The sequence below is a fragment of the Rattus norvegicus genome, chromosome 5 (assembly GCF_036323735.1).
Source record: "Rattus norvegicus strain BN/NHsdMcwi chromosome 5, GRCr8, whole genome shotgun sequence".
Lineage (NCBI taxonomy): Eukaryota > Metazoa > Chordata > Mammalia > Rodentia > Muridae > Rattus > Rattus norvegicus.
In genome coordinates, this window is record NC_086023.1 from 151013201 (window position 1) to 151040576 (window position 27376).

Here is a 27376-nt window from a genome sequence, read left to right on the forward strand (position 1 = left end):
GAGATTGTTCCTAAGGGCTTCTTTCAGCTGGGGTGAGATGCTATGTCTGGGAGTCCCTTGGTGCACCCATGGATTGATCAGACAAAATAACTCAGGGAAAAAACTCTCTTCCTTCCTTCCTTCCTTCCTTCCTTTCTTTCTTTCTTTCTTTCTTTCTTTCTTTCTTTCCTTTCTTCCTTCCTTCCTTCATTTCTTTTTCTTTGTTTGTTTGTTTCTTTCTTTCTTTCATTTTGGGTTTTTGTTGTTTTGTTATTTTTAATTATGCAGGGTCTCATTTTGTAGCCTTGGCTGCCTGGAACTTACTCTGAAAACCAGGCTGACCTCAAATTATCAGCAACCTGACTGTCTTTGACTCCCAAGCGTGAGGACTGTAGGTGTCTGCCACCACCCTTGGCTACACGATTATTAAGGTAGCAAGATTGTGGCCAGGGGGAGTTCAGTGGATAAAACATTCATCATGCAAGAACAAAGACCTGAATTTGAACCTCCAGTACTCGTGTAAAGCTGAGTGTGTCAGAGCATGTCAGAGTGTATCAGTAATCCTGGTACTCCTATAACCCGGTGCTGGTGGTCACCTAGAAAACTGCAGAGCCCACCAAATAGGATTCACACAGGACTACTAGGGAAAAAAGAGAAGGCCCAGCCTGGGAAAAATCGAAAGAAAAACTTCAGTGTAAACAGCTTCCTCTAGCATGGGAGCTGCCCTTAACCGGAGTCTGCTAAACAAACTCTGGGCTGAATGCTTTACAGGGACCCAGGTCTTCCCCTTCCCCCTCCTGGGCTTGTTTAGATACCCTACACATGCACCTGTGCCTTCCTGCAATGTCTTCTGGGAATAGGATGTACTGTCTCAGGGAGCTCACTGTGGTTTCCTTGTCTACATATGTCTCTCCCTGTAACTCTCTACCTCACTTCGGTGTGAGACAGGAAGCAGAGACAAGAGAATCCCCAGAGGAGGCTCACAGGACAGCAGCCTGGTGGGCAAGCATCAAACAACAAACAGAACCTGCTTCAAATGTGACAGAAGGCAAAGGCAGGCATATACTTATGTAAACATCGATAAATTATTTCTCTGCTGGTGAAATGAGCCAATTCAAGCCAGATTAGAATATATAAAAAGGCTATTCCATTGGGGAAACGCTCTTGGGTGAGTTCACTGGTCCCAAGAAAGGTCAGGGAAAGAAGTCACCATGGGGAGGAAAATGGGGGAGGGAAAAGAAAAAGAAAGAAGAGAAAAGAGAGAAGGGAGAACCAAAATGTCTGGAGAGAGCCTCTAGGGGGAGTCTGGAGGAAGAGAAGCCAGTACCTGGGGTGGAAAGTTCAGGAAGAGGGTGGAGTTTGCCAGGTATGGATTGAGGGGTGCTGGGATAACCTAGAGGCCAGGTCTGCTTTGGTATGTAAAATATGCACCTCAGCCATCTGTCCAGGGTCTAAAACCAAACATGCCAGCCTTTTGTTGATAATACATGAATAAGGGGCGATATAATCATCCACGAGAACTTCCTGCTGACATTAGGGTGTCATTTTCTTTGGAGATTCTAACAAAATTTGGATGCTAGTCAAGTCCTGAGAGAGCTGATTGTTTCACTACTGTCTAGGCTGTGGGACCATCTGGAGGTAGAAGTGTGTGGGTCCATTTGAGGGTAGCCCATGTGAGGCTAGGCCAGAATGCCTGTGAGTGACTGCTTTGGCCCTATCCTGGATGCAGATTCTAGGAAACGCCTGGACCTGGTAGGGTGCTGGAACAGATATATATCTGGCAGAAGTTAAAGTTATTGGGTGCACATTTGAAAGTTTTAGGCCCATGATAGTTGGAGGGAATAGGTCTCAGGACCAGAGAAAGGGGAATAGACCCCACCCTCAGGAATAGGCAGGTGGGGAGGGAAACATGTTGATTGACAGCTCTTATCTGGAGTCCCTTTGACCTGTGAGAGGTGAAACCAAGTGAGTTCCCCAAAGCTTATAAAAATCCTCTTAAGTTTACAAAAAGAAATAGATTTCAGATGTGTTAGTATTGCCACTGATTAATATTAAAGTTCTGATCTTTGAAGTCTCAATGCAACAGTAGCACAGGGAAGGGAAGAAATCTTATGCATTTTCTTCCTTTCATGGGAAGTAGAAACCTACGTGTTCTTTAAAAATTCAGTTTTGGGGTTGGGGATTTAGCTCAGTGGTAAAGCGCTTGCCTAGAAAGCGCAAGGCCCTGGGTTCAGTCCCCAGCTCCGAAAAAAAGAACCAAAAAAAAAAAAAAATTCAGTTTTGTTAGATGATGTTTTGCCAGGGCAAATGCATGAAGGAACGTTTTCACCGAAGCAGACACAGGTGAAAGGATGTTCTGCTACAGCAAGCACGTGAAAGGACACGTGATGAAGGATTCTTTACTAACAACACACATGCATTGGTCCATCTTACCCAGTATAGTTGAGCTGCATTTGTCGGGATTCCATAGAGAGAAAAAAGCTCCAAAAAACTTCTGGTGTTGTGCTACAGTTTCTTGCCACTTCCTCAGAATCAGACCAACGGCAGAGTGACGTCAGCTGAGACAAACTCACCTGCTGAGATAAGACCTGTGGAGGACATGTGATATTTGGAGGAAGTATAAAAAGAACTCGACAGACAGTGGTGGAGGCTAGGCTAGGCTTGCTGACAGAGCTAGCTATACAGTGCTTGTTGGTCTTACGTCTTTGCTGATCTTCACTTTGCTGAGAGAGGCACAGCAGAGAACTTCTCCTGACATTCCTGTTGGCCCTGGTCCCTCCTGCTGATCGCTGTTTGATATCCTGAATCTACCAAACAGGACTGCTGGCGTATCCATGAAATGGGGCTGCTGTTGCCTGCTAACTGTGAACTGAACCACTGATTTCCAGACAATTCAAATAGGAGTCGCTCCAAAGAACAGTTTCTAAACAGGTCCACTTCTCCCATATCCTTTCTTTTCTACTAACTCTGGTGGGCGGTGGGCTACCAGGGAGGTTAAAGCATTTAAGAACCATCATTAAAAATAGGCTTTAAAAAATTAAAATTATACCCATGTGCCTTCAATCACTTTCCTGTCACCACTCAAGGTTCCCATCCTCCAACCTTCATAACTTGCATTTACCAACCTCAAAACACCGTCCTAGACCCTCAAACACTTTCTTAGAAGCTTCTATATCCTCAGACTTGCATAAACTTTAAACTTTCTATTTTTTCCAAAGATTAATTAATTAATTTAGTGTAAGTACACTGTCACTGTCTTCAGACACACTAGAAGAGGGTGTCAGATCTCATTAAAGATGGTTGTGAGCCACCATGTGGTTGCTGGGAATTGAACTCAGGACCTCTGGAAGAGTAGTCAGTGCTCTTAACTGCTGAGCCATCTCTCTAGCTCCTAAACTTTATACTTCTAAAGAGTTACTTTCTTCTCTAGGCTTTTTTTAAAGATTTATTTATTTAATATGTATAAGTACACTGTAACTGTCCTCAGACACACCAGAAGAGGGCATCAGATCCCATTACAGATGGTTGTGAGCCACCATGTGGTTGCTGGGATTTGAATTCAGGACCTCAGGAAGAGCAGTCAGTGCTTTTAACCTCTGAGCCATCTCTCCAGCCCCTCACTAGTCTTTCAAACTCCTTAGAGACCCGAGAAGGTTAAATTGTAATTTAAATGGTTTGTGTATCAATTAAAATGACAGAGTCTAGTCCAAAGTCTATTACCCAAGCAGTTGTCCCAGGCTCCTGTGGCCTCCATGGCATCAAAAGCTGAGGCAGTCTTTGGCCCCCAGGCACAGAAGATGAAGAGGCTTTGCCTGTGGAGGAGGAATCGACCTCATCTTACTGATCTTAAGCAATGTGAGACAATAAACTCACAGACATACAAAATAAACGTTGGGGTTTGTTCTGTTGCTATGTATTATAATGCTAAATTCTGGACCCCAGGTTCTAGTTGCCTCAGAGTGAGCTCTCACATGTATCAGCTTTTGTTGTGCAAACCTTGCTCCTTAATTTAAAATTTTTGGTTGAATAAAGACGCTGAGGCTGGTGGCTGAGCAGAAGAGAGGAAGTGGAGCTTCGGTTCCTGGGCTTGGGGTAGGTGGATCACGGGTGCTGACCATGAGGGCTGGCCAGTTAGAGTAGGAGCTGCCCAGGCAGGCAGAACATGGCAAGTGATAACTCGGGGTTATTGACAGGAAGGAGAAAAAATAGCAGAGGGCTGATATCTGCCCAGCTCTAGTGCTTTAAGGTTTATGATAAATATAAAAGTTTTGTGCCTGGGTTGGGGATTTAGCTCAGTGGTAGACCGCTTGCCTAGCAAGCACAAGGCCCTGGGTTCAGTCCCCAGCTCCGAAAAAAAGAAAAAAAAAAGTTTTGTGCCTTTTATTTGAGTCCAAATAATATTTACCACTACAGACAAATGTGGTTTTGAAGAAATAAGGCTCACGGAAAAATAGGAGAGCGCACCCACTCACCTAAATGAGAAGTTCACAGGAAGCACAATGTCAAAGAGCTGGGATGAGGAGCTTGAGCGGTTGAAGCCTTCATCAGATTTTTTTTGGTTCTTAATGGGCTCATCTGCAGACACTTGTAGCCATAGGCTAAAATCCATTTAGGGTTTCTTTTGTCCATAAGTGCCAGAAAACATCTGAATGTAGATAGCTTCATTGGCCAGGACAGTATGATAAGGCCATTTCTGAAAATGGACTTTAAGTGGCCCCATAAAAAAGCACGCACTGAGTATGTCAGGAGAGGAGAACCCTCCAAACAGAAAGGCAGGGCAGATGGGACCAGGTTCTATCCCAATTGCTCAGGTCCTGCGTTCTGAAGTGGAAACTTCTGCTTTCTCTGGAAAGTCAGTTATGCCAAAAAAATGTTTCACTGAAGCAAACACAGGTAAGAGGATGTTTTTATAAAGCAGACACTGGAAGAACTGTTCTGCTGAAGCAGACACAGGTGAAAGGATGTTTACCAAAGCAAATACTTAAAAGGACACATGACATTAAGAAGGACTGTGCAAGGGGCTGGAGAGATGGCTCAGTGGTTAGAGCACTGACTGCTCTTCCAGAGGTCCTGAGTTCAAATCTCAGCAACCACATGGTGGCTCACAACCATCTGTAATGAGATCTGATGCCCTCTTTTGGTGTGTCTGAAGACAGCTACAGTGTACTTGTATATAATAAATAAATAGGGGTTGGGGATTTAGCTCAGTGGTAGAGCGCTTGCCTAGGAAGCGCAAGGCCCTGGGTTCAGTCCCCAGCGCCGAAAAAAAGAACCAAAAATAAATAAATAAATAAATAAATCTTAAAATAAATCTTAAAAAAAAAAAAAAAGAAGGACCCTGCAGACAGTGGACGACACTGAATGGTATTGATACACCTTGCCATTCCTTAATGGTCATCATTGGTAGTGACTTCATAGAAAGAAAACACACACACACACACACACACACACACACACACACACACCCCAAAAAACTTCTGTTGTCGTTCTGGCAGCCTCTCACTGCTTCCATAGGCTCTGGCTGATTGGCAGAGTGATGTCAGCTGATGATTTTGCTAAGAGAGACTCACATGATTTTTTTTTTCTTTTCTTTTTCTTTTTTTTTTTCGGAGCTGGGGACCGAACCCAGGGCCTTGGGCTCGCTAGGCAAGCGATCTACCACTGAGCTAAATCCCCAACCCCACTCACATGATGTTTTACTGGCCAAGGAGGACACGTGATATTTGGAGGGAGTAACATTAGGACTCAACGGACAGTGATGGCAGGCTCGCATAGGTAGCTTCGCAACACAACATTGGTCTTGAGTCTTCGTATTCTCTTTGTTGAAAGAGGCATGGCAGAGAATTTCTCCTGGTGTTCCTGCTGGTCCTGACCTCTCCTGCTGACTCCTGCAGATTCTGTGGAGGCCTGGCTGTTTCTGCTGGGTCGTGACACCACTACTGATTGTGTTTGCTGTCCTGACACTACTGAACTGGACCAGTCTATATCCACTGGTCTATATCCTGACCAGGCAGGTTGGATCTGTCCCAAAGAACCATTTCTAAACAGGTCCACTTTTCCTGTATCCTGATAACCTTTCCTTTCCACTGCCTCTGGTGGGTGCTGGAAGGGAGGTTAAAGCATTTAAGGACGCTTACTAAAAGTAGGTTTTGAGGGGCTAGAGAGATGGCTCAGTGGTTAAGAGCACTGACTGCTCTTCCAGAGGTCCTGAGTTCAAATCCCAGTAACCACATGGTGGCTCACAACCATCTGTAATGGGATCGGATGCCCTCTTCCGGTGTGTCTGAAGACAGCTATAGTGTACTCATATATAATAATAGTGTATACATATATAAAATAAATAAGTTTTTTAAAAGTAGGTTTTGAAAATAATGTAAGCCAACCAAGTTCAATCCCCAGCATCTATAAACCCGTGTACATACTTGTAATCCCAGCACTTGAGATGAAGGCAAGAGGCTCAGAAGTTCAAGGTCATTTCTCAGCTGCACAGTGACTTAAAGGTCAGCCTGGGATGTGTGGAAATTGTGTCTACAAAGGGAGGTTGTATTAGACGCTTCTCCGTTCCGTGATAAATCACCTTGACCAAGACCACTTATAGAAGAGAGAGTCCATTCTGGAGTCCCATGTTGTAGGGGAGTCCACAGTGGTGGCTAAGCACAGCAGAATGTGTCAGGCATGGCATCGGGAGCAGGAAGCAGCGCACTCACAGCTTTTTGTGGAGGAGAGGTGATGAGACAGGGCATCCCTCAGAACCCTGGAACTCACTGTAGACCAGGCTGGCCTCAAAATCACAGAGATCCGCCTGCCTCAGCCTCCCTAGTGCTGAGATCACAGGTGGATACCACCATCCCCAGTTTCAATGTTCTCTTTTGTTGGGGTCGGTCTGGTGCTGTTATCTATCCAAATGCTAGATACTGCCCAGCCCCCAAGATCTGGTTGCCCCCAATGAGGAGATCCTCGAATGCTATGTAACTTTGCTCCCCAAGTTAATTGGTCAATAAAAAGCTAAAGCTTGAGGTTGGGGATTTAGCTCAGCGGTAGAGTGCTTGCCTAGCGAGCGCAGGGCCCTGGGTTCGGTCCCCAGCTCCGGGGAAAAAGAAAGAAAGAAAGAAAGAAAGAAAGAAAGAAAGAAAGAAAGAAAGAAAGAAAGAAAGAAAGAAAGAAAGAGCTAAAGCTTGTGGTTGGGCAATAAATAGAGGTAGGCGGGTTTTCAGTTACCTGGCTGGGGAGGGGGTCACAGGCTGAGAGGTAGAGAAAGGGAAGAAGGCAAGAAAGAAAGGAGGAAGCCACCGTGAGAGGAGATGGACCTTGAGCACATGACCAGGAGAAACAGCGAGTAACAAGGTACGTGTGGCTGAGATATAAGTCAGAATAGCTCCCAAACCACCCAGTCCAGGCTCACAGCTTGTAAATAAACTACCTGGATCGTGTGCCCGTTATACAGGCTAGAATAGGTAATTCGTCTTACACACCTTTTACTTGACAGCTTCTGCTTGGCCTGCCTGGACAGGCAGCACTGCTGTGCTTGTAGCTCAGGGCTGCAAATAAGAAAAAGAATTATTTCAGCACAAGCTCTACAACATGGAGACCGTCGGTCTGAGGGGCTGCCCGGTGACTAAAGAGAGGGTAGCATACACACTGTGTCAAAGGGCCAGGACGAAGCAGAGGGCGGCACTCATGCTTCCCAAAGCAGCACCTGACCTAAAAGCACAGATCGACTGCAGAGATGGCTCAGCGGTTCAATGGAGTCGTGCTCTTGCCGAGAACCAGAGTTCAGTTCCCAGCACCCATGTTGGTTGGTGACTCAAAACCACCTGTAAGTCCAGTGTGTCCCGTGCTCTCTTCTGGACGCCATGAGCACCTGCAGAGAGAGAGAGAGAGAGACACACACACACACACATCACACACGCACATGCACACACACGCACACACACAAGACTTAATTTTTTCAAAACTCTTTAGAAATATATTTTTTTATCTTTTAGATTTTATTCAATGCTTGGTGTTTTGCGTATCTATATGTAGACCTGTGTACCCTCTGCCCAAAAGAGGCTGGAAGAGGACTTTGGAGTTACAGACAGCTATGTAGAGTCCTGTGGGCCCTGGGAAATTAAACATGGGTCCTCTGATACAGCAGCCAGTGCTCTTAACTACAATGCCATCTCTACAGCCCTTAAAACTATTTAGTTGATTTTATGTGTATGCATGTCTTGCCCACATGTATGTATGTATGTATGTATGTATGTATGTATGTATGTATGTATGTACTTGCTCCACATGTATGCATTGTGCCTGTGGAGGTCAAAATAAGGCACCAAATTCCCTGGAATTGGAGTTACGAATGCTTGTAAGCTGCCACGTGGGTGCTGAGAACTGGACTCTGATCCTCTGCGAGTGCCCTGAACGTCCCAACATTTTAAACTCATGGAATGTTTATTTCTAGAATTTGTTTTGATTTTGTTTGTTTTGATTTTGTGTGTGTGTGTGTGTGTGTGTGTGTGTGTGTGTGTGTGTGGTTATTTGGGGGGGACATTTCTCATTATTTAACTCTGTCTGATCCAGAATGATGAAGACCAGGCTGCGTTCAAACTTGCAGCAATCTTCCTGCTTCTGCCTCTTGGATATTCTGGGATTACAGTGTAAGACAGCATACTGGTCTCTATTTCTGAAATCTCTCTGTAAAACTGTAATTGGCCCCAGGCAACTGGAACTGTAGAAAATGGAGCAGCAAGCAGGGAAAGGCTAGAGTGCTACCACCTACTACTTTACAGATATTTCAGAAGCACAGAGAAGTTCTGTGCTTAACCGAATTCAGAAATCCAGTAAGTAACAGAGCTGGGCACAGTCCAAAGCCTCTGGCTTCCGAGTTCACCCTGTAAAAAAATGTGCTATCTTAGCCGAAGCTGAGCCCGTCTTCTATGAGAAGTACTGAAGTTCAGGTCTGTATTCACACAGCATGTGGACTGACGCCCGGCCAGAATTCCAACTCAGGGCCGGTGAGCCAACTCTGGGCATTTCCACTGTTATGTGCTGCCCCCTAGTGCTCCTATGGGAGAATACAACAGAGGCAGGCAGCCCTCAGGTAGGACTCAGGGAGGCTTGCAGAGTCTGATTATGGTGTCCATCTACAGTCCCCTGAGCCCCAAAGTAGCTGCGTGTCCGCTCCAAAACAGCCATCCGTGTGTACAGTTGTAATGTGTTTGACTGCCTCGCGACCCTGAAACCCAACAGGTACAACCTAATTTAACATCATTCCGCCCCAAGCTCTCTGTCCATCCAGTTGCACGAATCAAAGATCTAGATGAACTTGATACATCTCTCTTCTGTCAGAAGACCACAAAGCCAGACGCCTGAAGTGGAGACCAGAGAAGGTGACTGGAAAAGTATAATCAAATATAGCAGAGAAATGATGCTAAAAACATATGTTCTGGGCAATGGCCTGAGGTCAAAGCTATCGGGCATAAGGTCAGGAGGCACTGTACACAAAGCCAGGGCTCCAGGTTGTGACCCGAGACAGCAGTGACCGGGTGGGTAGAGGATGTCCCCAGCATGCTCTGGCTTTGAAGAAAAATGAAAGGGGCTGGGGATTTAGCTCAGTGGTAGAGCGCTTACCTAGGAAGCGTAAGGCCCTGGGTTCGGTCCCCAGCTCCGAAAAAAAAGAACCAAAAAAAAAAAAAAAATGAAAACTCCATTTGAGTTCTGAAGTGTAAAATGCTTGCCTAGCATGTGCAAGGCCCTGGGGTTTAGAGCTAATACTGGGGTGATGGGGGGAATCTTTAACTAAAATAGAAAAATGTTTTCTGTTAGGCCTGTAGATCAGTTGGTAGAGTGCTCACCCACATGCATGAAATCCTAGGTTCTATCCAGCACAGCATAAGTGAAGCAGGTTTTAATCAGGCACTTGGAGATGGAGGGTAGGAGGTGCAAGGAGGAGTTCAACATCACCTTCAGCCCGAGTTTGAGGCCAGCCTGGGTAACATGAGATTCTGACTCCAAAATAAACAAACAAACAAACAAACAAAGTAAAATAAATTTTAAAAGTGTTTGTTTTATGTTATAAGAAAAAAAAACACTCAAGGAGCAAGGGTGTTAATCTGAATCCTTCACCCCAGAAGCCTGTTCTGTTCTTTGCGTTGTTGGACTCTAGGCCAGTGAGACACCCTGTTGTGTTTCCAGAATGCCGTCTTCTGTTTTGTTTGCTTTAACAAGAAGTGAAATTGTGCATATTCTTAGCTGGGCATTGGTGTGTGAGTGTGTGTGTGTGTGTGTGAGTGTGTGTGTGTGTGTGTGTGTGTGTGTGTGCATCTTTAATCACAGCACTCAGGACTGGTTCACAAAGCAAGTTCCAGAACAGACAGAGCTACACAGAGAAACCCTGCCTCAACAAACAAAACAAAACAAATGTGCATCTTCTTTTATTTTTTTTTGTTTGTTCTCATTTTTTATAGTTTTTGACATAGGGTCTCATTGCATAGCTCAGGCTGGATTCGAACTCACCATTTAGGTAGAGCTGCTCTCAGACCTGAAACTCTGCTTTCCAGCTTTCTGCACACCTGGCTTAACCTACTTTTTAGTTATTTTGTCCTCTGTGTGTGTGTGTGTGTGTGTGTGTGTGTGTGTGTTTGTGGTGTACATTGTGTATGTACTGTTTTCATGTGTGTGTGTGTGTGTGTGTGTGTGTGTGCTGTGCATGTTTCAACTATAAAAATGAGAACAAACAAAAAATAAAAGAAGATGCACATTCATGTGTATGTATGGTTTTCATGTGTGTGTGGTATGCATGTGTGTAGTGTGCAGGTGTGTGCATATGTGTATGTGGTGTGCATGTGTGTGCATGTGTGTATGATGTGCATGTGTGCGGTGTGCATGTGTGTCTCTGTGTTTGTGGTGTGCATATCTGTGTAGTGTGTATATGTGTGTATGTGGTGTGCATGTGTGTGTGGTGTGCGTGTCTGTGTGGGGTGTGTGTCTGTGTGGTGTGTATATGTGTGTCTGGTGTGTACATATCTGTGTAGTGTGTATTTGTGTGTGTGTGGTGTGTATATGTGTGTGCATGTCTGTGTGGTGTGTGAGTCTGTGTGGTGTGTATATGTGCGTGTGGTATGCATGTGTGTGTCTATGTGGTGCGCATGATGAGATATATAATCATCTAGGAAAACAGGCCTCTGTGTGCATGCAGAGGCCAGAGAAGGAGATTTGAACTCAGGTACTCAGGCTTGTGGGACAAGTGCTGTCACCCTAAGCTGTCACCCTGGACCCCTTCAAGCACTTAGAAGCATCACTTTAAATGTGATAACTCCATTTATAGTATTATACAACCTCTATTTCAAAAATGTTTTTATCACTTGAACAGGAACTGTGTACCTAAGAAGCAATAGGTGCCCCTGACCTCCAATCTGGCAGTGAATCCACTCCTTCTACTTCTGTGACTTCAACTCTTCTTACTACTTCACATATCCATTTTATTTTATTTTAGGCAGTAGTGGGGATCGAACTTAGGGCCTGAGGCACTGAGGACAGACTCTACCACTGAGATATAGACCCAGACAGTAATGTTTCATGTTAATGGAAACCTACCGTGTCTGTCCTTCCTTATATGCCTTGTTTTACTTAACATACAGGTTTTCAGGGTTCATCTATGGTGTAAAATCAGAAATGTCTCCCTTTTGTGACTGAACAATGTTCGCATATATGGTTCATCCAGTCATCTCGCATTGAACAGTTGGGTTGTTTGGTAATTGTGAAAAAATGTCACAATGAACAGTATCTGCTTGAGTCTCAGTGACCTTGAGTTTATTTTAAAACACTCCATATAACACTTGGGGCAGTTAATCTCAATCGTCAGTTTGATGAGAACTAGACTCTTCTAGGAGACAAGTTTCTGGGCATGACTGAGAGATCAGCTAGACGTCAGGTTAACTGAGATGGGAAGACCTGTCCACCATGGGTGGCCCCATTCCCTGGCCGGGACACTGAACATGTGTTCATTGCTCTCTTCTTCCTGAGTATACGATGTGACCACCTGCCTCAAGCTGCTCCCATGGTTTCACCATGACGGGCCAAACCCTAGAACTTTTAAGCCAAAATAAACCCTTTCTCCCTCAAGTTGCCTTTCTCAAGCCTTCTGCTTAGTGTCATTTGAAAATCACAACAGGAAAAAATAATTAAAACAACCCTCTTTTGGGGAAATAAGATCACATCCTGCTCTTTTGAGATAGGATCTCACTAAACAGCTGAGACTAACCGTAAACCCATGATCCTCCTGCCTCAGCCTCCTGAATATTGGGATTATAGGTGACCCCTACTCAGTTATCATTCTAATTTAAAAAAAATATTTATTTACCTGGGTATGGTGATGTCCACTTTTAACCCCAATACTTGGGAGGCAGAGGCACTGAGTGTTCGAGTTTAGTCAGTGCTACATAGTAAGATCCTATCTCAAAACAACAGCAGGGATTGGAGAGACGGCTGAATTAAGAGCACCTACTGGGGGCTGGGGATTTAGCTCAGTGGTAGAGCGCTTACCTAGGAAGCGCAAGGCCCTGGGTTCGGTCCCCAGCTCCGAAAAAAAGAACCAAAAAAAAAAAAAAAAAAAAAGCACCTACTGTTCTTCCAGAGGACCCGAGTTTGATTCCCAGCACCCACATCAGGCAGCTCGCAATTGCCTGTAACTCCAGCTTCAGGGGACTCTAACGCATCTGGCTTCTGTGGGCGCCTGCATTCACGTGCATATACCTAACACACGTAGACACAAAATTTAAAAACAACGGAATTCATTCACCTATCGATTTACTCATTTAGGGGACATGCCATGAAGCATAGGTGGCAGTCCAAGGACAAGTTCCGTGGTTCTCTCCTTCCGTGACTGGAACTCAGGACATCAGCCTTGGCTGCAGGCACCATTACCCAGTGAACCATCTCGTCTGACCCATTTAGTCTTCTTTCTTTGTTGTATAAAATGGGCTGGACCAAATGAATTTGCTACAGTTTTTTATATCAAAGTAGCCCAAAGAACAGCAATGCCGTATGATTCAGCCTAATAAAATGCCTAAACATAGCAATTCTGGTTGGCTTTGGACTCTATGAGGAGGACCGCTTTCACATGGACTTATGGACTGGCCGTTCGCATTCAGGGTCACACTAGCATGGTTTAGCCGTACTTCTGGTCCCCACTTGTTTCTTATGCTCTGTAAAGATTGCTCTGTGTGGATTTTCTGCACTTCTGTATCTCCCGTCAGTGGTGTTTCTATTTTCTTTTTGAGGCCACCATGAACAATGGTTTTTGTTTGCTTGTTTGGTTGGTTTGGTTATTGACACAGTCTCCTATAGCCCAGGATGGCTTTGAACTCCTGATCTTTCTGCCTCTGCCTCCCGAGTGCTGGGATGACAGGCAGTGGCAGCACGCCTGGCTGAAGAGCTTCTTTTCTTTTCTTTCTTCCTTTGGTTTTTGAGACAGGGTCTCTCTACATAGCCCCGCCTGTTCTGGAACTCATCCTGTAGACCAGACTGACCTCCAACTCACAAAGATCCATTTGCCTCAGCCTCCCAAGTGCCAGGATTAATGGCGTGCCCCACCTGGCTGAACAGTTTCTACCAGTCGCTTGGACACATTCCTCCTGGCATAGCACTGCAAGAGCATCTCATGAACATGCCTAGAACCGGCCTTGCTACTCTTAGAGTAGGCAGAAGTGCCACCATACTCCATGGGACTCATTTTCTGAGTCCCTTGCCCCAGAAGGTAGTGTGATATACTTCGGGAACGCCTGCCATCAGGCCTTTGCTGGGAGCAGCACACTGTGTCAATTTGCCACAGGGATCTCTCCAAAATCCATGTGTGACTCTCTTCATCCTTCCCAGTTGACAGAGGTACCTTCTTTTAACTTGTTTGTTTACTTAATTATTTATGGTTTTGGGTTTTTTGTTTGTTTGGTTGGTTGGTTTTGGTTTTTGGGGGGTTTTGTTGTTGTTGTTTTTTTTTTTTTTTTTTTTTTTTTTGAGACAGGGTCTCTCTACATAGCCCTGCCTGTCCTGGAACTCACTCTGTAGGCCAGGCTGGCTTGGAACTCACAGAGATCCACCTCTCACTGCCTCCAGAGTGCTGGGATTAAAGTTACATGCCACCACACCTGTCTAGAGAGGTCCGTATCTACAGAGGGGGAACTGGTAGACCGGAAGTGACTTGCCCCTATGTCAAACACTTCATGCCAACTCTCTGATTTACGTCTTCCTTCTGCATCAGTTTTTATGTCAGCAATGTGGTGTGTGTGTGTGTGTGTGTGTGTGTGTGTGTGTGTGTGTGTGAGAGAGAGAGAGAGAGAGAGAGAGAGAGAGAGAGAGAGAGAGAGGAGAGAGAGAATATCCCTAACTCACAGACATTTCCCACATTTCTTATCTCCTGGCAGTGACATTTGTATGGTCCCAGTTTGGGGCTACCATGAAGGAGATTTCTATCTCACAGATTAGTGGAAAATTGAATGATAAATACTGGCAAGTAAGGAGTTATGCACGGATCTTCGAGATTCTCCCTAACGCTTACGTCCATCAGCACTGACGTCCAGTCATCCAATACTGTTGCCTCCTATGCGGCCTTCTCTAGGGAAGTGGGGTTTGGTCCCTTCTGTCATTCTCTGTGTGTCTCTAAGGGTCACACAGCACTGAATTCCTCACCCTATTCAGGACTCAAGGCCTCTGCAAACTGAGGTTCCTGTTTTCATATTTGCAAAGACTGGTGAGAAGTTGAACTGGCCAGCCAACCAGAAGCCCCTAGCTCTGTCCTAGAGCAAAGAAAGATATTAGGGACTACATTGGGCGTGGAATCCCAGCACTCTGCAGGTAGGAGGAGCAAGTGTTCTAGGCCAGCCTTAGCTACATAGGGAGCTAGAGGCCAGCCTGGGATACATGAAACTTTGTCTCAGAAAACCTCAACAGCCTACGGCTGCACCCCTTGGAACATACCTGATCTAGTCTGATCTTGACTCGAAGCAGGATAAAATGTGGTTGGTTCTTGGATGGGAAGAGTTGAAAAAGAGGAGCTAAAGAGGTTGCTCAGCCCTGGAGAGCACAGGCTACTCTTCCAAGTTCCAAGTCCCAAGTTCGATTCTCAAGCACTCACATAACACTCACAATCCTCTGTAACTCCAGTTCCAGGGGACCCCATGCCTCCTCTGTTCCCTTACCCCTGTGGGCACCAGGCCTGCAAGTGGTGCACGGATATACATGTAGGCAAGGCATCCATCCATATAGAAATATTTAATGTAAAAAAGAGTGACTATGTAGACGGACAGACAGGTAGATTGACAACAGATCGTTGCCTAGCTAGTCAAACAGTGAATATTTGCACACATCTGGTATGTGCGGGGCCCTGTACTAGGGAAACAAGACCAGACCTTACTCTCAAGGTCAGAGGCTAAAAGAAGACAAAGGACAGGAAAGCAACAGTCTATAATAAAGAGCCCAGAGAATTATTCCATATGACAGAGCTAGGGACTCTGGGGTCAAGGGACGGCTTCGCAGGAGCCATGCTCTTTGAGGAGGAGCTTTGAGGCCTGGTAAGCGCTCCGTAGGCTCGCCGACACTTCCAGGACACTGGACTACAGAACAGTGAGGGGACCTGAGCGCTGTTGCCGGATGGCCCCATTGAGGGCCTCACTCTCCAGGCTAGGCCAGAGCGGGGCGGGGCCTCGGCCAGGTACAAGGCGGCGCTTCGCGGAGCCAGGAAGTGTGTCCCCGGCGGCGACCCGTGCGGCGCTACCGCGAGCTTACCTGCGACCCAGGTGAGTGCAGAGGGGGGCGGGGGAAGGACTGAGCGGAGGCGGCTCACCTGGCTGGGCAGGTAAGTCCGGCGCGGGTCCGCGGGGGCGCGGAACGGTGCAACCCCGGGTGGGTGACCCTGGAGGCCGCGCCTGGATGGCGGCCGGGCGCGGGCCCTGCTCCTCTGGCCCCGACGTCCACTTCCGGGGTGCACGGGCTGGGCCGGAGCGGCCCGAATGGGCGCGGGGCTGGGCGGGCCGGGAGGCCTGGGGTGCTGGGACCCGGTACGGTTCTTGGAATAGCGTCGGGAGTCTCGGGCCACGGCGCTGTGGCAAGCGAGGTGGTGCGCGCCCCGACGGCAATGCATGGACGCGGTTCCTGCCTGCAGAGGAGGGCGGCTGAGGCTGCGCCTCGGGGGTGCACCGTACCCTACGCTCGAGATGAGCTGACCCTGGCTTGGTGACCGTATAAGTTTGCTTGGGCAGAGGCTGCTGCAGAGGGCTCGTCCTGTGGACGCAGGGAGAAGGGCCCATGGAGAGCCCCCAGTGTGTGTTTTGCGGGGACTGTCGGAAAGGCCAAGGTAATGAGAAGTCAGAGAGCCCTGGGGCCACCAGACCTTGAGGCAATCCTTGTGATGCCTTCGAATGCCAAGAGAGTGTTTTTCCCAGGCTTTCGCTAAACCCTCAGACACCATACCTCCGTAGAGAGCTAGAAAGACACTAATCTCTCCCCTTTTGAGAGATGAGGTTTTCAATTTTTATTTTATGTCACATTGGTTTATTATTTATTTATAACTATATTTAAGTTAATTAATTTAAAATATATTTTGTCTTGCTTTTTGAGGCAGGGTCTCATAAGACTCAGGCCAGACTAGAACCCAGTATGCAGCCAAGGATGACTTTGAATTTCTAATCATGGTGTCTTATGCTGGAATGACAGACATGGGCCACCTCACTAAGATGAACCTATTTAAAGATGAAGAAACTGGGACCGAGAGTCTTGTCCCAGGCCAAAATATGAGGCAAAAATTGGTCCCACTAAATTAAGTGAGCAGTGTCACTGGATTGGCAGGAGGGATGAACCAGGGACCATAGTCAGAAAAGGCAGATGAGGCAAGGCACTGCCCATACCACCAACAGGAAGGCCGACTGCTTGGTTGTTTGGGTTTCAGACAGGGTCTCTCTTGGGTAGCCCAGGCTGATCTTGAACTCAAGGAATCTGCCTGCCTCAGCCCTTCTAGTTCTGAAATTCCCTGAGGGAGCCACCAAACCTGGCTTATCCCTGCTCCCTTTCTGTCCTTCTGTCCCTAACTGGAGATGTGACACAAAGTACCTGGGGTGAAGGGCCTGGCTTCCCACACAACAAATTCTAACCCTTCCCAGCCTGCTGTCTTCCTCTATCCCCTCTGTTCTGGGAGCTTCAAATTCCTGAACTGTGCAGTGACAGTAAATTATGCACGTGGCAGTTGTGAGGACTGAATAATGTGGAAGGTCTCCGGCTAGAGCCAGTTCTAGCCCATTCTTTGCTGGCCCTAGGTAAATGTGGTGGGTGCGAATGTAATGAAAGAACAGCCATAGCCGTCAGTCTTAAACCCTGCGTGGTGGAAAGAGAAACAGTGGCCCAGCCCAGTGTCAGTAACCATCACACTCCTACAGACCCACAAAGTGGATGATCAGTGTGTGGGTGCCAGGGATGGATGGTAGGACTCTAGGTACTTGGGCAAGAAGTGGGTGAGGGCCTGAGGTCAGGCCAAATGAGTACAGAGGTGTGCTTCTGGGGGCCTGGGGATACAGCTCTATTGGTAGACACTTAGCATGCATTAGACCCTGAGTTAGAGCCCCAGTTACGAATAAACCAGCACTTGTGAAGGCAGGAGAATCAGTGGGTCAGTCTGCTCCCAGCTACACTACGGGTCTGAGGCCAGCCAGGGATACACAAGAGCTTATCTTAAGAAACAAGTGTGACTTTGGACAATTTACTTAACCTTTGTGCTTCAGTAGAGTGAGGAATTAATAGATTTATTACAGGCAACGTGATTAAAGTAATGTAAGATGTCTACAGTCACTTTCACTACAGAGGAAGCTCCTGGGGTGAGGGAGCTAGTCTGTTTTACCAATATGTTCATAGAGTGTAGGGTGCACAGTAGGTCCTCAGGATTTGTTAAATGACTGGATGAATTCATGTCCAAACTCATATTTAATCTAATCAGGACAAATATTTAATTATCTCCCTCTGGATTGTGAAGAACACTTTGTTTTGTTGTAATGGAGGTCTTGCTATAGTATGTGTTCATCTCAAAGTCATGATCCTCCTGCCTCAGCCTTTGTGGTACTAGGATGACTGCCATGTGCCACCATTCAATTGTGAAGAACTTTAAAGTCACTTAATACAATTTGTTTGTACACTTTTTTTGGGTTTTTTTTTTTTTTGGTCGTTGTTGTTTTTGTTTTTTAAAAAAACAGAGCAGCAGGGCGGGACGTGTTCAAAGGGGGGTGACCCCCTTCAGGTTATACACTTGCAAAGATGAGATCCTCTTACACAGGCATACACTGCTCCCTAAGACTGCTGGCTCCTGTTCTGATCTGCCAAGAGTCTAAGTCCTATGTCTTTCTACCCGTGGTCTTACCCTACCATAAAGTCACGTGGAGTGTGTTTGTGTCATGGGAGTACCTTCCAAAACTGCCCTATTCTGGGCCTAGAGACAGAAAGGGGGCTGGCCTTCAGGACCACAGTCCCTGGGGAGATAGGTTTATCCTAAAACAGTGGGTACAAGGCAGACCCGATCATCAACAGATCTCAGCAGAAGGGTACGGAAAGAGGGGCTCCCATTCTGCTAGAGGTCCTTGAGGTTTCCTCGGGGAAAGAAAGTTGAGTGGGCTCAGAGACATCAGTAAAGTTTCAGGAAGAAGGAATCCTGTGTCCTCACCCAGCCCAACAAATTTTCCTTGTTTCCTGTCTCTACACGAGCTGTCTAGGCGTGTGCTGTTGGCTGGTTTAAACCACTGAAGTTCACACTTCAGATGTGTGTCCCTCTAGCCCTAAGAACTGTAGCCTAAGTCAACTGATTCCTAAGCCAAGGTACTAGGCTATTCTGTCTCTCATAGAAATATATCTGGGGCTGGATAGATGGTTCAGCTGGCCTGCCTTTAGTTCTAGTACTCAGGAGGTAAAGTCAGGTAGATCTTTGAGTTCAAGGCCAGTCCACTCAACTTAGCAAGTTCCAGGACAGCTAGGGCTACGTAGTGAGACATACATACATACATACATACATACATACATACATACATACATACATACTGCTGGGTGTAAATCCTAGTACTCGGGAGGCAGAGGCAGGTGGATCTGACCACAGCCTGGTCTACAGAATGGGTTCATTCCAGGACAGCTAGAGCTACATAGAGAAACCCTGTCTTGAAAAAACAAAATAAATATAAGATTAGATATAATATGATGTTTTCTATTTGCACTGGTTATCCCCATTTTCCCTCCTGATCCTTGGCCCTGTGTAGACCACACTGGATTTAGATGACGCGTCTCTGAAACCAGGCTGTCTGCCTTCCCCTCGAGGTCACATCCCAGTATGTGTTTGAGGCAGGAATACTTCACAGCATGTCCTTCCTGTATTTGATGTCATTTTGTCACACTGTTGGTGACACTGCCTTTGATTATTTGCTTAAAGCAGCACCTGGGAGAGCTCTCTAGCCTTGTGGGGCTTAAATTTGTCACTGGCTGCAGCCAACAGAAGCGGTCAGAGCAGCAGTACTGATGGCGCTTGCTGCTTGTGGAAGTGGCACTGTTCTGCCCAAGGCATGCAATATGTTGCTTATTTGTTTTTGAGACAGGGTTTCTCTGTGTAGCCCTGGCTGGCCTGGAACTTAACTCTATAGACTAGGCTGGCCTTGAACTCAAGAGATCCATGCCTCTGCCTCCCATGTGCTGGGATCAAAGGTGTTCGACACCACTGTCTGGCCCTAGGCACACAATTTATAAGGGCCAGAATGGGAACTAGAAGCCAGAGATCCTGTTGTCCACAGCTCTGTTCCCTTCCTGTTACTTACTAGCCCTTGGGACTCAGTGATTAGATCAGGTTACAAGGATAAAGGGTCAACATCTCAAAACACAGGCTAACAGGCTGGAGAGCCTGGTTGCTCTTCCAAAGGACCCAAGTTCCATTTCTAGCACACACAAGGTAGTCCAAATTCAGGCTAAGGACAGTTACTGCCCAGCAAATCCTCTGCTGTGGTTAAGCCCTCCTGAGTATGGGACTGCATCATGCCTCAGGGCTTCTCAGTGGCTCATCTGAGATCAGATGTTCCTTCAGGTCCCACGGGCTTCATCCTGGAAGGCTTGAGTTGTTTCGAGATAGTATATAGCCCTGGCTGGACCAGGACTCTACATAGACCAGATTGTCCTCCAGCTCATAGAGATCATTTGGCTTACCCCATACTGGCATTAAAATTGTGAGTCACCATGCCTGGCCAACTGGTTTTTTTTTTGTTTTAAATAGGATCTCATATACTGGGCTGGCTAGCCTGGAACTCACTTTGTAGTGCAGGATGACCCAGAACTCTTTTTTTTTTTTTTTTTTTTTTTTAAGATTTATTTATTCTATATAAGTACACTGTAGCTGTCTTCAGACACACCAGAAGAGGGCATCGGATCTCTTTACAGATGGTTGTGAGCCACCATGTGGTTGCTGGGAATTGAACTCAGGACCTCTGGAAGAGCAGGCAGTGTTCTTAAACGCTGAGCCATCTCTCTAGCCCTGACCCAGAACTCTTTTTTTTTTTTTTTCCTTTTTTCTTTTTTTCAGAGCTGGGGACCGAGCCCAGGGCCTTGTGCTTGCTAGGCGAGCGCTCTACCACTGAGCTAAATCCCCAACCCCCCCAGAACTCTTAATCCTGCCTCTGTCTCCCAAGTGCTAGGTTTTCAGACAGGTCTTGAGCCTTGGAAGCTTTTCTAGAAAACTGAACCATCGAGTTCATTTATCATTGGTTTTGCCTTGCCGGACTCATAGCCAGGCCTACTGCTCATCAATGGAAAAAGGTCATGGGTCTGAGATTCCTAGCAAACAAATCAAAAGAGAAATGAAGATTAGCATTACTATCTTAAGAGAAGGCTGTTTTCTCCTTTGTTGATTTTTGTGTATTGTGTGTGTGTGTCAGCTTTTGAAGGTTCATGCGTTTGGAAATCTGAGGTAACTTTTGAGAGTTGGTTCTCACCTTCCACCTCTCTGGAGCAGGGTCTCTTGTTTCTGCTGCTGTGCTGTGCTGCGCTGCGCTGCGCTGCGCTGTGCTGTGCACTCCGGGCTGGCTAGCCTGTGAGCCTCAGGCAGGCCTCCCTGCCTGCTCGCTCACTGCAGGAATGCTGGGATCACAGGCGCTCATCACTGCACCCCTGTCCCCGTGGCCTCCTTTGTGGGTTGTGCTCTTACCCACTGAGCCATCTTCTAGTCTATGAAGTTTATTTTTGTGGCAAGGAACCAAAACTGCTTGGTTTTGGCAAGGCAATATACTCCTTTAATCCCAGTACTTGAGAAGGGAGTTAGGAAGGCCAGGAATTTAAGAGCTGTTTTGGCTCCCTAACAAATGTGAGGCCAAACTGACTACATGAGACCTTCTTGTCCTGACAAAACCAACCTTCCTTCTCCAAAAAGAGAAACCTTAGTGGTAAATGTTCCTGGGAGGGCAAATCTGGATACGATGAGAGACCCATTCATACCCATCTCTGGGATGAAGGGTATGAAGGAAGGACCATGGTGATGTTCTTGGCCAGTCAGACAGAAAGGCACCTGTGAGCAGATGTCTTAGTGACGTAGGAAGATGGAGCGGTTCTCAGACGTAAGGTCTCTGGAGAGCTTTCCTTGTTTGTGGTAAAATATATGTTAAAATTACATTTTAATCTTTGCATGCCATTTTTTAGCACACTCTTCCATGGCATTAAAAACGTCCATGCCATTTCCAGAGCTGTAATATGACATGACACTGTCTCCAGCTGAAATTCTGTACTCCGCCCAACAAACTCCGGGCCTCTGCCTCAGCCCCCGGAGTCCACCACACCTCCATTCTACGTCTGTTAAATTGTCATCTGTGGATATTCGTATAAACCAAATGGCAGACTGTTTGTTTTCTGTGTAGCTTATTTCGTTTAGAGTGTCTTCAGAGTCCATCCACGATGTTTTGTTGTTGTTTTCATGAGACAAGGTTTCACTGTGTGGCCCTAGAACTCACAAAGCTCTGCCTGCCTCTGCCTCCTGAGTGCTGGGATTGAAGGCATGTGCCACTGCCTGGCTAAATTAATCCAGGTTGAAACACAAGAGATCTTCATTCTTTTTAAAGGCTAAATGATACTATATGATACTCCATTTTTCTGAATCCACTTACTCATTGATGTACTTTTTAAGTTTTTAACTTTTTTTTTAAAGATTTATTCATTTATTATATATAAGTACACTATAGCTGTCTTCAGACACACCAGAAGAGGGCATCGGATCTCTTTACAGATGGTTGTGAGCCACCATGTGGTTGCTGGGACTTGAACTCAGGACCTCTGGAAGAGCAGTCGGGTGCTCTTAACCACTGAGCCATCTCTCCAGCTCTTTTTTTTTTTTTAACTTCTTTTTCCCGCATTTCTTTTACTGATTTTTTTTTGTTGTTGTTGTTAATTCACATAATGTACCCTGATCACACTCACTTCCCAGTCCCCCTAGGTCTGCACCCCTACCCTTGTGGACCCTCCAACCCCAAAAGAAGAAAAACCACAAGTCCCATTTGTGTTGTCCATAAACTCCTATTGAGCAGTCCCTTAAAGAAAACTGAGTCCTTCCCTCCTGCATCCCCTCCAGAAGCCATCAATTGTGCAGAGCTACACTTCAGCATCCTTATCACGGTTTGAAGGGTTCTTGTTGATGGAAGCTTTATTTTTACCTTATGTGCATGAGTGTTTTGCCTGCATTAGTGTCTACCCACCATGTGCGAGTAGTGCTTTTGGTAGTCAGAGAGGGCATCAGACCCTCTTGGGTTGCAGTTACAGGCGGTTGTTAGTGACCATGTGGGTGCTGAGACTCAAACCCTGGTCCTCTGGAAGGCAGACAGCTCTTAACTGCTGAGCCGTCTCTCCAGCTCCCCAGTGATAAAGCTCTGGCTTGTTCTCACTTTATGGTTACTGCAAATAATGCTGTCACGAACACAGACATACATTTTCAGTTCCCCTGGATATTTCTCAAGGAGTGAATTTGCTGGATCATATAGTAATTTTGAGGTTTGGGGGATGTTAAAACATTTTATCCCATGTATATACGTAAGAAGGTTGTAAGCTGCTGCACAGAAACCCATGTGCTCAGGAAGAGCAGCAGCCAGTGCTCTAACTGTGAGCCATTTCTCCAGCCCCTAGATACTCACCAGTTTTTAAAAATAATAAGGGCTGGAAAGATAGCTCAGCAGTTCAGATCACTGATTGCCCTTCCAGAGGACCCACATTAAATTCCCAGCACCCATAGGTGGCTCACATCTGTCTGTAACTCCAGTTCCAGGAGCTCCTTTAACTCCCTTCTGACCTCCTTGGGCCCCAGGCATGTGTGGTGCACATACATATGTAAGCAAAATATTCATACACATAAAACAAATCTAAAATTAAAAATAGGTGTATTTGTGTATGTGTGAGGAGTGGAGAGAAGCTCTGCTGTGAGTGCAGTGTGAGCTGAAGGTAATCCCGGGAGCTAGAGTTTCAGGTGGGTATGAGCCTGTCAGGCAGTGGTGCGCAGTGCTGGGAAGGAACTTAGGGCTTCCTTCACGCTTTGTAGGCTCTCCGTGCTACATTCCCAACCCGTATGCTTCAATTTTGAAGAACTGTTCTGTTTCCCACAATACCAACATCATTTCACATCTCCACTGACACTTGTAATTTTCTATGTTTTGTTTTCAATAATAGCCATTCATTGAGAAGTCCAGGAAATTTTAAAGCCTAAGTTAGACCACAAAGAGAACTTTCTCTTTGGGACAAGAAGAGTTCAACGTTTGCAAGGGTTTACAGGATGCTTCATCCGTCCTCATCACAGGCTTCCCAGAAGTCTAAGGCTTTTCAGGTCTGCCCAGGAGCTTGTCCCTGACCTCCTCCTGGCTTCTCCCCTGCAGGTGCCTGGCTGCAGCAAGCCATGCTCTGAACCATGCCCAGGCCGGGACAGCCCCGCCCATCGTCTGGGCCTCCACGCTTGGGGCCCTGGGAGAGGCCCACAGAGTTATGCCTGGAAACGAATGATGAGCGCTCCCAGCCCCCACCAGGCCGTCGCACCCGGAGGCCAGACCCTAAGGACCCTGGCCACCACGGGCCAGAGAGCATCACCTTCATTTCAGGCTCTGCAGAACCAGCCAACGAGCCCCCAACCTGCTGCCTCCTCTGGCGCCCCTGGGGTTGGGACTGGTGTAGGGCTGCCTTCTGCTTCCGACGCTGCAGGGATTGCCTCCAGCGCTGTGGAGCTTGTGTGCGGAGCTGTAGCCCCTGCTTATCTGCTGGAGACCCCATTGAAGGGTCTTCGGAAGCCGCCTGGGCCAAGGAACACAACGGTGTGCCTCCCAGCCCAGACCGAGCACCCCCCAGCCGCCGGGATGGGCAAAAGCTCAAGACCAGCATGGGCAGCAGCTTCAGCTACCCTGATGTTAAGCTCAAGGGCATCCCGGTCTACCCCTACCGCCATGCCACCTCCCCCGTCCCTGACGCGGACTCCTGCTGCAAGGAGCCCCTGGCAGACCCTCCTCCCACACGGCACAGCTTGCCTAGCACCTTCACCAGCAGCCCCCGTGGCTCTGAGGAGTACTATTCCTTCCATGAATCGGACCTGGACCTGCCCGAAATGGGCAGTGGCTCCATGTCGAGCCGTGAGATCGACGTGCTTATTTTCAAGAAGCTGACAGAGCTGTTCAGTGTACATCAGATTGACGAGCTGGCCAAGTGCACATCAGATACCGTGTTCCTGGAGAAAACCAGCAAGATCTCAGACCTGATCAGCAGCATCACACAGGACTACCACCTGGATGAGCAAGACGCTGAGGGCCGTCTAGTGCGAGGCATCATCCGCATCAGTACCCGCAAAAGCCGCTCGCGGCCACAGACCTCTGAGGGGCGCTCAGCCCGCTCTACTGCTCCTGCTGCTGCCCCCGACAGTGGCCATGAGACCATGGTGGGCTCTGGCCTCAGCCAGGATGGTAGGTGGGCCTGCGTGGGGAAGTTGTAGCTACAGGAGGAGGGTTGGGCTGGGTCTCTGTGAGGCTTTCCCTTAGCCGCCAGCACTTCTCTTAAATTCTTGGATCTGTCAAGCTCCTTCTCTACCCTATGACTAACAGGCAGAACAACTTCCAGGCCTAGCCTCAACAAGGGCCCAAAGCACAAAAGTTTGGCCAGTCACAGGAGTTCTCTAGAGTTCCAGAGGCTGAGGGAAAAGGTCCATCAAGAGTTCTAGGACAGGGTTGGGGATTTAGCTCAGCGGTAGAGCGCTTGCCTAGCGAGCGCAAGGCCCTGGGTTCTGTCCCCAGCTGGGGGGGGGGGGGGGGAGTTCCAGGACAACCTGGGGTGGAGACCTTATCTTTTACACATGCGCGTGCGCGCGCGCGCGCACACACCCACACCCACACACACCCACACACACACCCACACACACCCTTAAGCATGCTTCTCCAGCCTTTTGTACAGTAAGCATCCTTCTTCACTGACCTGCAGTAGGGACAGGGGGCTGAGCTTTATAAAAGAATGTGTTAATAACTACTGTTCATTCCCTCCCTAGAACTGACAGTGCAGATCTCCCAAGAGACAACCGCAGATGCCATCGCCAGGAAGCTGAGGCCATATGGAGCCCCAGGTGTGGTCCTGACCTGACCAGAGGGTGGGAAGCTACACTAGGTGCCCTTCAGATGGCCTTCCAGCTTCTTTTGGGGGTGGGTGAGGATGGGAACAGAAATGGAGAAAGGCCCGAGCGACCGTGTGCCCACTGCAACCATGGAAGCTGGCTTCTATTGAGGTTCCTGGGATACAGCTAGAAGTGATCTGGGGAGTAAGGTGGCCAGAAGGCCATCCAGCCTGCATCTACAGAAGCTCCCTATATGACTTCTACTGCTGTCCTCTGGGCCTTCACAACCCCTAGGAGCAAGGTTATTAACCTTTGACAGACCACAGTTGGAATTTAAACCTCAAGAGTGGGTTGCCCAGGCTGTTATGGCTGGCCAGGCTTAAGGCCTGCTCTTTTACCTCAGCAGGCTTCTCCCTGCCTGTAGACCCTGGATGAGCTCCTTCCCCTCTCTGAGCCTCTGCTTCCTCCTCCAACCAGGGTACCCAGCCAGCCAAGACTCATCCTTCCAGGGCACGGACACAGACTCTTCAGGTGCACCCCTGCTGCAGGTGTACTGCTAACCCTCCTGACCCAGCAAGAGTCCCTCTTGGAAGAAGCATTAGCCAGCGGAGGAGAGGAACCAGGACCTCTGTGTGCAGGCCAGATTCTGAGCCCAGAAGCAGTGACCTCTCTGGCTTGTGCTTTTGTTGAATGATCCTAGACCACATACATTTCACAGGGCCATGGCGCCCACATTCTTCATTCTCCAGCTGGACTGACTGCTGGCTGGGCCTGTTTCTTCTGTGGCCTGAAAGCAAAGCCTTGGGAAGTAGCTTCCCAGTTCCATTCCATGATACCCTAAGCAATTATGGGAACTAAGTAGGTTGGGTTGGGGACAGCATGGCCTCTGTGATTCTGTGGGCAGTGCCCACTTGCTATATTGATAAGCAGTTCATATTGGTTCTTGGCTACTCTGTATTGTTAACATGACCCTAGTTGCAAGTACATACACCTGCCTGGTCACCGGAGTTAGAGTACACCCTGTGCCGTCCACTGATTGCTGTTTTACATAGGACACAGGCACCCAATCTGCTTCAGCCAGCATCGTGGAATACAAGGGCGATGTAGAAGTAAGAGACAAGCTTCAGAAGACAGAGCCATCCACAGGGGCCTGGACTGCCCCCACTGTTTCTGGCCACCCCTCAGTTATCACACTAGTCAGTGACCCCTTACCTCTTGCTAGTGCTAATACAGCACTGTGGTCATCTCACACTTACTGGCAACTTGAGGGAGCCTGGTGTTTAAAGACTTCCTTGTAAGCTTGCAACTTGCACCAAACCTAGAAGCTGGGCTCCCTGAAGCAGAAGCCTTGTTCAGGCACCGGGGCTGGGTTCAGGCTGGGTCAAGGGCCCTTAGCTATTCTTCACAGGTGCTGGGTCGGGTACAGACCGACACTCACAGCTCCAAGTACAGAGTCCACTAGTGAGTGTGAAGTCAGCCCAGGCAGTTCTTCAACCCATTAGCTTAAATAAGACCCCACCTCAAGTTTCAGCTAGTCCAGTGACCGCAGACTATCCAAGGGGCTATTCCTTCCCCAGCTTCTTCCTTTACAGCCCTCTGGGAAGTAGTAACTACCATTTATCTAGTTTCCTCAAGGACACAACAGCTGGCCCCCTGGGGCTATAACCCCAGGACCCAGGTAGAACTACAGGAATCAGACTGGCCTCTTCTCTGGGGTGCTGTTGTAGCATCTGGTCTAGGCATGAATAAAATAACCAGGTGGGGGTTGGGGATTTGGCTCAGTGGTAGAGCGCTTGCCTAGCAAGCGCA

General features: G+C 47.6%; 1 protein-coding gene and 1 pseudogene across 4 annotated transcripts; one reads left to right on the forward strand and one right to left on the reverse strand.

Moving 5' to 3' along the window:
• LOC120103102 (uncharacterized) overlaps nt 1–21794 on the reverse strand; it is a 22504-nt pseudogene extending 710 nt beyond the window's left edge.
• On the forward strand, nt 14952–26553 carry Kdf1 (keratinocyte differentiation factor 1). Of its 4 annotated transcripts, none has more exons than XM_006239017.5 (4): nt 14952–15752; nt 23862–24929; nt 25505–25579; nt 26045–26553. In XM_006239017.5, exons 2-4 carry the CDS (start codon nt 23894–23896, stop codon nt 26125–26127), a joined length of 1194 nt encoding a protein of 397 aa, XP_006239079.1. In that variant the 5' UTR covers nt 14952–15752; nt 23862–23893; the 3' UTR covers nt 26128–26553. The 4 variants fall into 4 exon arrangements, with proteins under 4 accessions (XP_006239079.1, XP_063143602.1, XP_006239078.1 ...); XM_063287532.1 differs by having other exon boundaries at nt 15696–15752; nt 23659–24929; XM_006239016.3 differs by having other exon boundaries at nt 15745–15811; nt 23659–24929.
• Nucleotides 26554–27376: the final 823 nt, after the last annotated feature.

Coding starts and splice junctions, on each gene's coding strand:
- Kdf1 (XM_006239017.5), top strand. CDS start 23,894: ATGCCCAGGCCGGGACAGCCCCGCCCATCGTCTGGGCCTCCACGCTTG. Junction 24,930..25,504: donor CTCTGGCCTCAGCCAGGATG/GTAGGTGGGCCT, acceptor TTCCCTCCCTAG/AACTGACAGTGCAGATCTCC. Junction 25,580..26,044: donor GAGGCCATATGGAGCCCCAG/GTGTGGTCCTGA, acceptor TCCTCCAACCAG/GGTACCCAGCCAGCCAAGAC.